This window comes from Helianthus annuus, chromosome 2, assembly GCF_002127325.2.
Source record: "Helianthus annuus cultivar XRQ/B chromosome 2, HanXRQr2.0-SUNRISE, whole genome shotgun sequence".
In the NCBI taxonomy this organism is placed as follows: domain Eukaryota; kingdom Viridiplantae; phylum Streptophyta; class Magnoliopsida; order Asterales; family Asteraceae; genus Helianthus; species Helianthus annuus.
In genome coordinates this window covers 155,794,121-155,805,882 of record NC_035434.2, presented here as the reverse complement: position 1 = coordinate 155,805,882, position 11,762 = coordinate 155,794,121, and the positions used below count along the sequence as shown (strand labels likewise).

General features: G+C 48.3%; 1 protein-coding gene and 1 long non-coding RNA gene across 2 annotated transcripts; both read left to right on the top strand.

The window, feature by feature from the left end:
• The first annotated feature begins 697 nt into the window (after positions 1-697).
• Positions 698-1,385, top strand: LOC110907074. The gene is made up of 3 exons (XR_004883110.1): positions 698-852; positions 931-1,182; positions 1,249-1,385. It is a non-coding gene; the product is annotated as an uncharacterized LOC110907074 (long non-coding RNA).
• A 529-nt stretch (positions 1,386-1,914) lies between these two features.
• On the top strand, positions 1,915-3,193 carry LOC110898876 (tropomyosin-like). The gene is made up of 3 exons (XM_022145733.2): positions 1,915-2,334; positions 2,410-2,700; positions 2,774-3,193. Exons 1-3 carry the CDS (start codon positions 1,915-1,917, stop codon positions 3,191-3,193), a joined length of 1,131 nt encoding a protein of 376 aa, XP_022001425.2.
• The last annotated feature ends 8,569 nt before the right edge of the window (positions 3,194-11,762 follow it).

The window sequence follows — 11,762 nt, the reverse complement described above, 5'->3', positions numbered from 1 at the left end:
TTGAGCCGTCGGTGGATAAATTCCGGGCCTTTTATCAGTTGCAAAGGACGATGGGCTTCTTCTCCTTTGCGAGCCGTGGTGCGGCTAAGAAGATCTTGTTAAACCCACCGAAGAGTTTCCACGACTGGAAACCTAAGTTCTTCTTCATCCGGGAGGAGGTTTTGCCGATTGCTATGCCCTTTAGGGACTGGACCGAGGCAATACCGAAGGAAGACCTACCGATTCCCAAAAACGCCCTGTGGTACCAGCAGCTAACCCCAACCCCGAATCGGGTATTTGGGGAAAACGTTTTGGTCGCAACGAAGATGAGTGACCAGTGGTCACCTAGCAGCAGGGAGGTTCCGGTGTTGAAGCTTGGCGATCAAGGTTAGTTATTTCTTTGTTCTTTTTTCAAGTAGGTTTGCTTTAATTGTTACTTACTTCCATGTGTAGAAGCGCAACTCTATCAAGCTGCCTTCTCGACATTTGGTGGCTCCATGGGCGTTCGCCCGTTGCGCGATGATGAGGAAAGCTGGTATGACCAGATTAGAGGCAACTTCATGTTCCCAGCTGCTGATGCCTTTGCTTCGCCGCCAACCACTACTGAAGGTGCGCAATACCCTAAACCTCGTCCTTTGCGCTCTGTGACTTTCGCTGGGAAAGAGACTCTCTATCTTTCCAGCGAGGAGTCAGTAGGTTCTTCCAGCGGCGAGCTAAGTTCCTGGTCTAAAATCTTTGCAGGTGTGTTGCGCGACCTGGGGATTGACCCTGAGGAGAAGAAAAAGAAACCTGTGAAGAAGAAGAAGAAGGTGGAGCCTGAAGTGACCAGCAAGGGCACTGGCCCTAGTCGCGCGACAACTGCTGCTGTCAAAGGTACTCTTCGCCTTCGTCAACGTGACTTAGAGGATTATGTGATCATCAGTGACTCATTTGAAGGCTTGTCACGTGCAGCTAAGGGAAAAACTGGTGCTGGTGGGTCGAAAAGCTCTGGGAGCGCGGGTTCTCGTAACCCTGAAGCTGGCGCGACTCCATCTTTTCCTGAAGATGACGAAGCTGAAGAAGAAGATGCTGGTGCCCAGCTTATTGGGCGGAAGAGGGGTAGGAGCGAAGCCACGACTGGTGTGGCTTCCGCCCCTACATCTGTTGTGATTCCCGCGGTTGGGAAAACGAGCAAGCTGCGCTCGTTATACAAATTTTCTCCTGGTATGTTCTTCGCTTCTCTTCTTAATACTTTTCTCTTTGCTTAAATGCACTTGCTTTATTTTTCAGAAATCAAGAAGAAGACCCCTGAGAAGGGTGTCACGTTCAGTGAGGCTGTGGCGAAGAGGCCCAAGATTACCATCAAGTCCACTGACACTGCTGCTCAGGATGCCGCGAAGGCTGCTGAGGCGCAGCGAAAGGTGGAGGAGGGTCGGAAGAGAGAGGAAGAGAAGAAGAGAGTTGCAGATAAGAAGAGGAAGGATGAAGAAGAGAGGAAGAGGAAGGAGGAGGAGGAGAAGAAAAAAGAAAGAGGAGGAGAGAAAGCAGAAGGCGGAGCAGGAGAGGTTGGCCGAAGCGGCGAAGAAGAGGGCCTTGGAGGAGTCAGAAAAGAAGAAGGCTATGGAACAGCCTGTTAATGTCCAAGGGCCTGAGGTCACAAAATCTACCCACCCCGCGCACGTCCAAGGGCCTAAGGGGTCAGGACGTTTCTCCTCTAGCGGCGCGAGCTCTGGTGGAGCTGGGGGTTATAACCCAAATGTGGTTGGGGCGAAGGACACCGTTGGCGATATCTACTATAAAACTTACAATGAAGAAGAACGCGGCGATGCTCCTCACTAAGCCCCTTGGAGCTTAAAGCAAAAAGATACATTTCATGAATTTGCCCCTTGCCGCGAGTGGTTTTTGAATTCGTTTACCCCTGCAGAGGTCAACCGTCAAAGGGCGAAACCCCATGAAATGTTATATCGCACCTTTATACTTGGAGAAGCCAACGCTCGTGCTGCCAACCACCAGATAGTTCGCGAATGGCGGACAATGGTTAGAGAACGCGCCGACTGGGAGGGTTATCGTGAGCGCTCGTTAAAACGCATTGCTGAGTTTGAGAAGTCCAAGGCTGCTCTTGATGAGGAGAGAGCCAAGTTTGAAGCCGATAAGAAGGCCGAAGAATGGGGCCGCGAAGGCCTGCAAAAGAAACTTCATAATGTTGAAGAGCAACTGGCCAAAGAGAAGGCCGAGTTTAAACGTATTTGTGCCCAAGACAACGAGCGCGCCTACGCGGCTCGACAGAAGATTGTTGATCTTGAGGCTAAAGTTGCTGATTTGACATCGAATCTAGAGGAGGCGCAGGGAGAGAAGGCTGCCAAGCAACAGGTGGAGGTTAGTCTTATTTGTTTTCCTTTATTTTGGCTATGTTGTTAACAAACCAGCCTAAGTTGTTTTGTCGGCCTTCAGGTTGAGTTGTCTGAGGCCAAGGTGCAGCTGTCTAGCAAGGACAGAGATCTCCGCGCCAAGGACGTTGAGATTGCGGAGCTCAAACGTCGCTTGAACGAGCAAATCGACAGATGTGAGTCGTTGGAGATCGACCTGGAGGCCGAGAGGGTTAAGGCTGCTACAGCTGAGGAGGCGCGTGCTGTCAGTACTGCCGCGCTTAACGTGGCTCAAACCAACTACTCCGAGGCCCAAGGAATCGTTGATACGCTTGTCTCGGAGGCTGAATGGATGCGCACTCGTGGAGTAGCGCTTGTAAGTTTGTACTTCTGTTTTTTATGATTCCATCTGGTTAAGGGTTGTTCTTAACGCTTCCCTTTTGTTGAAGGTTGCCAACTCCATCTTAAATGCTGGCGAGCTTGATCGCGCCGTTGCTGCTCTCACAGATGCGGCGCGTGCGGTGGGTCATCGAGGAGGTTACTTGGAATGTGCCAGTCACGTTGAGCAGATACTAGGGCAAGAATTTGATGTAAGCCATTGCTCGGTGACTGATCGTGCTGATGCTGCGCTTGCACAAGCTGAAAACTCGTATGACAACCTTAGCTTGCCTATCATGGATCTGGTTGTGGAATCTTTGAAAAAAGACGACTGGTGCCAGCGTCTTAAAGCATTCCTCGACCCACCAGTTACCGTCGAACTATCCGATGAAGACCCAGCTGGTGATGACGGTGGAGATGGAGATGATGATGGCGACGATGACGATGGTGAGGATGCCGGAGATGATGATGGTGATCGACGCGATGAATAGAATAGGTTGTTAAATAGGTTGTTGATAGGCGTTTGTGCCTTATAAGTGTCTTTTGCAACTTGATTGTAAATGCTGCGCTGTTGCGCAAGTTTATTATATGAACCGTTTTCGTTTTTTCCGTTGCAATTATTGCATTGCTGTCGAAACTTAGGTTAAATTAGCTCGAATAAATGGAAGTATTTTTTAAGTAAAAAGTGACCGCCCGGTCTCGCGCTTTGTTCGCGGAGGACCTTGGAGGCGGTTCGTCAGCAAATTTTTAAAATGCTGGAGTGTTTTCGCGCTAATCAAAAGTTTAGCATGCATTTGTAACGAAAAAATGTCGTAGAAGAACATGTCGTATGTTTTCATTAAGTCTGGAATGGGCGCATAGGCCTTCATACATTAATTGTAATGGCGTTTAGCCGACATAGGAAAGTAAAAACGGGCGCAAGGCCGAAGTAAGTTACATATAACATTTGCGCAGTTGTTGCGCGTTCCATGTTCGTGGCAAGATGTGGCCATCTAGGATGCGTAACTTGTAGGCCCCTTTGCCCAGGACCTCGTGGATCAGGTACGGGCCTTCCCATTTAGGTGCCAACTTTCCTGGACGTTCCGCATTTGACGCTTCATTGTCGCGGAAGACGTATTCCCCTGGGGTGAAGGTACAGATACGGACCCTTGTGTTGTAGTACCTTTCTAGCTGGGTCTTGTACTTGGCCTCTTTGATTCGCGCGATTTCGCGTCTTTCTTCTAACAAGTCCAAGTCAAGGCGTCTTTCCGCTTCATTGTCAACTGTATTGACCGCTGTCATGCGTGGTGAGGGTAGGCCAATCTCCGCCGGGATAACCGCCTCTGAGCCATAAACCAAGCTGAAGGGGGTCTCGCCGGTACTTGTTTTTGGCATGGTTCGATGAGCCCATAAGATGCTCGGGAGCTCATCAACCCATCCTCGTCGCCTTGTCCCCAATCTGGCCTTTATCCCCTCGACAATGCATTTGTTCACGCTTTCCACTTGTCTGTTGCCTTGGGGGTGTGCAACAGATGTGAAAGTGTGTTCAATTTTCATCTCCTTCATCCACTTCTTGAGATCCTCCGATGCAAAGTTGGTGCCATTGTCTGTTACAATCTTGAGCGGGAGGCCAAATCTGCATATGATGTGCTCCCAGATGAACTTGCGCACAATCATAGCTGTGGTGGATGCAAGGGCTTTGGCCTCCACCCACTTTGTGAAGTAATCAACAGCCACAATGATGAATTTTACGGCGCCGGGAGCATCCGGGAAGGGTCCCACCATGTCAATTCCCCACTGCTGGAAGGGCCATGCAGTGGATACGGGGATAAGATCGTTCTTGGGGCGCAGTGTTTTTAGAGAGTGCCTCTGGCAAGAGTCACATTTGCGGATCTCCTTCAGCACGTCGACATGCATACCAGGCCAGTAGTAACCGGCGCTCATGATCTTCGCGACAACCATCCGTGGCCCGGAGTGAATACCGCAGATCCCCTCATGGATTTCCCTTATCAGGTAGTTCGCATCCTGGGGGTCCACGCAGCGCAGTAGTGGCCCCAGGAAGGACTTTCGGTACAGAATACCGCCGTTCATTTCATATTGTAGGGCTTTGTTTTGGATCTTTCTCGCTTCCGCTTTGTTTTCAGGGAGTAACCCCTCTTGCAAGTACTTGATTATCGGGGTCATCCATGAAGATTGGGCCGTTTCGATCACGTTCACTTGTCGCAGCAGCACCGATGGATTCTTGAGTACCTCTATCCTTACATCTTTGGCAAGATGTTGAAAGGAGGTCGAGGCAAGCTTGCTCAAGGCATCAGCTGGCTTGTTTTCGGAGCGATTGATGTGTATAACTTTGTGGGATTTGAATTGTTGGAGCAATTCTTTCGCTTGTTCCAGATACAAAGCCATGACTTCTCCCTTCGCGTCGTATATGCCATTCACTTGACTGGCTATTAGGAGTGAGTCAACATGTGCGCGCAAGCTTTTGGCTCCCATTTTGATGGCGAGGCGTAAGCCTGCCAGAAATGCTTCGTACTCAGCCTCGTTGTTGGTGTTTTTGAAGTCCAACTTAATGGCGTAAGTAAACTCGTGATTCTCTGGGCTCACCAGGCGCAATCCTGCTCCCGCGCCATCTTCATTTGATGCCCCATCGGTGTAAAGCATCCAAGTTTCATCTGTTGTATCTTTCTCGGGAGTCTCTATCAGTTCGCACTCCTTAATTTTATCGGCCGGCACTTCTGTGATGAAGTCGGCTAGGACCTGACCCTTAATGGCCGGGCGCGGCCTGTACAAGATGTTATGGCCGCCTAGTTCAATGGCCCATTTTGCCAACCTGCCTGATGTCTCAGGCTTCTGTAGTATAGTGCCAATGTGGAAATTTGTAAGCACGGTTATCACATGGCCTGTGAAGTATCGACGCAGCCTCCGGGAGGCGTGTAATAGCGCAAGAACCAGCTTCTCCATTGTGGAATATCTTGTTTCTGGGTCAGTGAGTACCCTGCTGACATAGTAGATCGGGGTTTGTACTCTGCTTCTGTCGACCAACAATACTGACCCTACTGCCTTATCCGAGGAGGACAAGTATAGTACGAGGGGCTCCTTTTCAAATGGTGCAGTCAGGGTAGGGAGTTCGATCAGACATGCTTTCATTTGTTGAAAAGCTGTTTCGGCTTCGGGGGTCCATTTGAACTCTTGTTTCTTCACACAGTTGCGCAACGTGCTAATGAAGGGATACGACTTTGCGGCGTGATTGGAGAGAAAACGATTAAGCGCGGCCAGCCGGCCGGCCAGTCGTTGCATTTCCTTGATGTTTCTCGGTGAGGGCATTCGTTCTATAGCTTGTACTTTCTCTGGATTCACCTTGAAACCGCCGTTTGTGACAATGAAGCCTAGAAACTTACCTTCTTCCATGCCAAAGGAACACTTGGCTGGATTTAGCTTCATATTTACGCTGCGCAATGAGTTGAACGTTTTCTCGATGTCTTTCAACATTTGGTCCTCCTCAGGACTTTTAACCACTAGATCATCGATATAAACCTCAATATGCTTTCCGATGTCACCTGCAAAGGTCTTGTCCATCAAGCGTTGATATGTCGCGCCTGCATTCTTCAGGCCAAAAGGCATCTTTGTGTAGCAGAAGATTCCAAGATCCGTTCTGAACGCTGTCTTGTCTTCATCTTCTAGCTTCATCTGCACTTGATGGTAGCCTTTGTAGCAGTCCAAAAAGCACTTCCATCGGTATGGCGCGAGAGAATCTATTTTTTTATCGATCTCAGGCAAGGAATAGCAATCCTTTGGGCACGCCTTGTTGAGATCAGTGTAGTCTACGCACATGCGCCATCCGCCATTTGATTTTTCGACCATCACGGGGTTCGCCACCCAACTCTGATATCTTACCTCTCGCAGGATCCCGGCTTTGAGCAGCTCACATACCTGCTCGTTCATTGCTTTTGTCTTGTCTGCCCCTAGGCTGCGCCTTCTTTGGACCTTTGGCTCGACAGATGGGTATGTGTTTAAGTAATGCTCGGTGATGTTGCGCGGGACACCGGTCATGTCTGCCGGTGTCCAGGCAAATATATCCATGTTTCGAAACAGCAGTTGCTTTAGACGTGTTCTGATGTCTGACGAAATGGCGTGGCCAATTGTCACAGTCTGCTCAGGGTATTTTCGGTTTAAAACCCATTTCTCTGGCTCGGTCGTGGAGACCTTCGCCGCCTTTGTTGGGCGCAGCTCTTCAGTTGACATTACTTCTTTCTTGGCATATATGATTGCTACTCCTGTCTTGGTTGGGAAACCTATCGCAGAATGAGGCGTTGAAGTCACCATGTTCAGCTCGCCTTGTGTTTCCCTACCAATAAGCACATCATGCCTCGATTTCACTGGCATTACCATGAAGTTCACATTTGTTGTTCTTGAGTGTTTCCCGTCAGAGAGCGTGACGGGGAAACTGATCTGTCCGAGAGGAAAAACCATCTCGTTGCAAAATCCAGACAAAGGATAATCGACTGGCTCGAGTCGCGCTTTATCCTCCTCATCCAACTGATTGAAACACTGTTCGTAAATGATGTCGGCAGTACTTCCCGGGTCTATGAATATGTAGTCAGTTTCATAATGCCCGATTATACCGGTAATGACCACGGGACGTGTGGCGCGAGGTCCGCCGCGCACTACCGGAAATATAACTTGCTGCTCTTGCCAAGAAGGTTCATAAGGGCGTTTGCCTTTCTCTTTCGCGCTATACCTGGGTCCGTTGACCATGTGAGTTTCTAGTCGTCGGACCTTTTTGTGGTTCCCTTCATCGTGGCGCTGGAGTTGACGGGTTTCCTTGCGTACATTCTTCACTAAATGGCTTAGCTTACCGCTTTTGAGCGCTCTCTCGATTTCTTGGCGCAAGCTGTAACAGTCGTCGGTCAGGTGCCCTGAATCTTTGTGAAAATCGCAGTACAAGTTGGGGTCTTGCCCTTTCTTGTTTGTCATTGGCCTGGGAGCCTTGAAATCGATATTCTCCGTCATCAATACCTCCTTTGGCGTTTTTGTGAGCGGAGTCCAGTGTTTGTCACGATTGTCGTCTCTGACCGCCTTCTTGTAACCGATTCGGTCAATCGTTTCTCGCGCATCTTCTCTGTAGCGCGGCCTGTCGTCACGGCCTCTTGGTCTCTCAGACTTCCAGTCATGACTCTTGTATTTGTTACGCTTGTTGTTGTTGTCGCGCGTACTTCCTCTTGAGAATCGATCTTCTGGGTACTAGCCCTTTCCACCAGCAAGGGACTCCTCAGTTTGCGCGACGATTTTTGCGGCTTCCATTAGTTTATCCCACTCCTTTGGCATTCCATCTTTGCCTGTGATGGTTCTAATGAGACTATCGCAGCGTATAGCCTTTTTGAAGTGACAGCGCATGAGTTGCTCACTGACGCCGCCTATTTCCAGACACTCTTTGTTAAAACGCGTGATGAAGTCCTCCAGACCTTCACCATCTCTTCGCCAAATATCTTCTACTTCGGCTGTGTCACGTTGGTAGCGACGTTTTTGGCTAAAGTAGCTTAAGAATTGCGTCTTGAAATCTGTCCATGATTTAATCTTCCCAGGCGGAAGGCTGTCAAACCAGGCGCGAGCCGCTCTGGTAAGAGTTTGAATGAACAGGTGGCACCACATGGGCATGTTCCACCCTCCCATGCAGCCCACACTCGTGAATGTTCTGACGTGATCGTCTGGGTCAGTCAACCCATTGAATTTCCCAACAGTTGGGGGTAGCTTCTCTCGTGAAAGCGGCGCGAGTGCAATTTTCGGGATAAACTTGGAGTGTTCCGCAGCTTCCGCTGGTCTGTATGCCAGGCGGAAATCTCTTTCAGCTTCTTCTGTGTAGCCAATGTGTTGTCTTGGCTTGTAGTACTCATGATTTTTTGGTAAACGATTAAAGACTGACGATTCCTCGTCACCTTCCCATGTGGGATCATACGGGTCCGTTTCTTCCCATTCGTTGTTCATGTTGCGCGGCGTGAGCCGGCTGTGAACAGGGCCTCGCTGAAGGTTCGACGGATAGTCGTAGTAACTATCCGTTTCCCCTCTTGTATCGCGCGTGTCTTGTACGCTTAAACGTCTTGTAGGGGGAGGCCTGTTGATTCTGCCTTGTAGGTTGGCTGGCGGGGGCATTTGGCGCACCCCCTGACTCTGAGGGGTGACCAAGGACGGTTCTGCCGTCAAAACTGCTTGCTGCGCGATGAGCGATTGGTATGCTGCATTGATGGTGGCGATGTTCTTGGCATACCACGAGGCTGGGGTTTCGCCTTCTGGTAAGCCAAGTAATGCAGATACATTTTGAGGTGGCGCTGTGTTCGAAGGTCCTTCTCCGTTGTTCCCTGGGGTGACCACTTGGGTGATGCGGGTGAAGCTCCCGCGCGGACCCCCAGTATTGTTGATTTCAACTTCGCCGATTTCTTCGATTTGTTGGGCTTGGAAGTTTTGGATTCCTTCACCCAACGCCGTGTTAGAGTTGGTTCCGAAACCGAACTCTGGGATGATTCCTTGACCAGTCATAGTCGAAGGAAGAAAAAGGTGTCAAAGGCTCAAATAAAAGAAGATGAGGGTGGTTATAGAAAAAATCGATGGGCGCCAATGAAGAAACAGTGATCTAATTAGGGCGTTAATTAGATTGGTTATGTTCCTTTCATGATGGTTAATCTTCTTAAGGATATTTGAGCTCCGACTTGGTAATCAATCCTGCAAAACAGAACACCGTTACTCGTTAAGAGGGGAATGTGGGGGTTTCCCTCTTAACCAGGCTCCGGCGTGAGAATAAGCGACTGCTTTGAGAGTAATTAAGTGCAAAGAGTGAGAGTAGAGGGAATAGAATGTTTAACCTGTGGAATGAGGTCTCTATTTATAGCCGGAGAGGTGTAAGGGGTTATGGGCTGATGGGCCTTGGGCCAGAAGCGGACAACAAAAAGGATATGCTCTTTGTCTCACTGGCGTCGACCGCTTAGTGGCTTCTAGACGCTCGTCGGTGCTGGCGCACCTTGATTGGAGCCACGTGTCATTGTTGTCGGCCTTGTTGTCCTTTTGTCATCAGCAGACAAGTGGAGATCGTGGGACAGTTGTCTCCGTCCTCTGATTGGTGCCACGTAGGCGTCCTTGTGTACTTCTCGTCAGGCGATCGTGGCGCACGATTGACCAGAGCCTGCTAGACGCTCATTGGCTCCTTTTACTGCCACTTGTACCTTATGTACCACTGTAGGTAGCCGTGCGCTTCCCTACTGAGTGGCTCTTGTTGGACAACAAACTAACCCGCGCGGGGTTAGCATGCTCATTTGTTCCATTGTTTTATGCTAAGTGCTGATATCTGGGCCTCTTGTGAGCCTTGCCTCGCGCGGGACAAACTACAACGCGTGTAAGTCGCGCGTGGATACTGTTAATAAGTTTTCTGAAATAAGGAGTATGGTTCCGCGCGCAACCTGGGCGGAGGTTTGCGCGACTTTTTGGGACCATACCCCTTCAGTATGGTAGCCGAGTGGGCAGATTGATGGACATAAGGCCTGGGCCAGAAATTTTGATTTTGATCCAAAACTTGTAGATAGTTACACAAATAGTCCCTTAAATAAAAGGTTTAAATTAAAATAAAAATAAAAAGGAATTATTAAAATTGCTCCTCAGCAAAAGAGTTCCATGGATGAGGTTAACTCATTTAGATTAAAATGACAATGTTAAAAACTTTTTGGACCCACAGACGATAAATCAAAACCGTTAGACTAAAGTAACAAAAGTACCGAAACATATGATCTAATAAAACTTAATAAAAAAACTATAAATTTGTGACCATACAAATACTATTTCAATAAACCAAAAAACTCTAACCTCACATATTTAAATTATAATATCCTAGCAATCAGTTGGACTATTTAACATTCTTACTTTCTTAAAACACAAAAACAATTTTATATAGCAATCAGTTGGACTAAAATGAGAATGTTAGGCTATGGGGGTATGGGGCTTGGGTTGGGGTGTGAGTTGGGGGAAAACGTCCAAGTCACCATCCTGGGTGGGCTTGGGTTGGGGCGTGGCCCTTGGGGCGGGGGAGCAAGCTGACATGGCAGGTTGTGAATGGCCCTTTCAAACTAGTCGTTGGTTAGCCGTTGGGGTCTATATTTAAAAAAAAATCCTTTATAAATACTTACCACATTTAACATCTTTGTCACACAATATCAAACACATAAAACACAATATTGCCATGAGTTCTTCAAGTTATAGTGAATCGTCATCATCATCTGACGATGGTGCGGAAATATTTCTACAAACGATCGCGACGGTGGTGAAAGCTATCGTGGAAGACGAAGACGATGAGGAAGAGACTCAACAACCTAAACGGAGGAGAAGGTACATCGCTCGTGAACGGCACACCGCTAACGATTTGTTGGTAAGCGATTACTTCTCAGCGGAACCTAAGTATGATGAAAAAATGTTTAGGCATCGTTTTCGTATGAGTAGAAACTTATTTTTAAGGATATCTAGAGATCTTGAGGAGAAGTATGTTTATTTCCAACAAAAACCCGATGTAACCGGGCAATTAGGATTTAGTACGTGGAAAAAGGTCACGGCCGCACTTAGGCAGTTAGCGTACGGCAATAGTTCGGACATTATGGATGACTATTTAAAAATGTCTGCACGTGTAGCTAGAGAAACTATTCACAACTTTTGTTCGTGTATTCTAGAACTTTATAGGAAAAGATATTTGAGAAAGCCCTCCTTCAGTGACATGCAACAAATATTGGAACATCACGCAGATTATCATGGGCTACCCGGGATGCTAGGTAGTTTAGATTGTATGAAATGGCCTTGGGAACTTTGTCCTGCCCAATGGCAAGGCGCTCACACTAGTGGATTTCACGGGGTGCCAGCCATCATGCTTGAAGCGGTTGCGTCCCAAGATCTTTGGATATGGCATGCGTTCTTCGGTATGCCAGGTTCATATAATGATATTACCATCATAAACCACTCGCCTCTTTTCAATGATCGGGTAAATGGTATAGGACCCAAAGAAACTTTCTTTATAAACGGGTTGAGTACGTGTACGGGTACTACCTAGTTGATGGG

Bases quoted from the DNA above. Each gene is read 5' to 3' on its own strand.
- LOC110898876 (XM_022145733.2), top strand. From the start codon at position 1,915: ATGTTATATCGCACCTTTATACTTGGAGAAGCCAACGCTCGTGCTGCC. The intron at 2,335-2,409 runs GTTAGTCTTATT...GTCGGCCTTCAG, and splicing joins CTGCCAAGCAACAGGTGGAG to GTTGAGTTGTCTGAGGCCAA. The intron at 2,701-2,773 runs GTAAGTTTGTAC...CTTTTGTTGAAG, and splicing joins GCACTCGTGGAGTAGCGCTT to GTTGCCAACTCCATCTTAAA.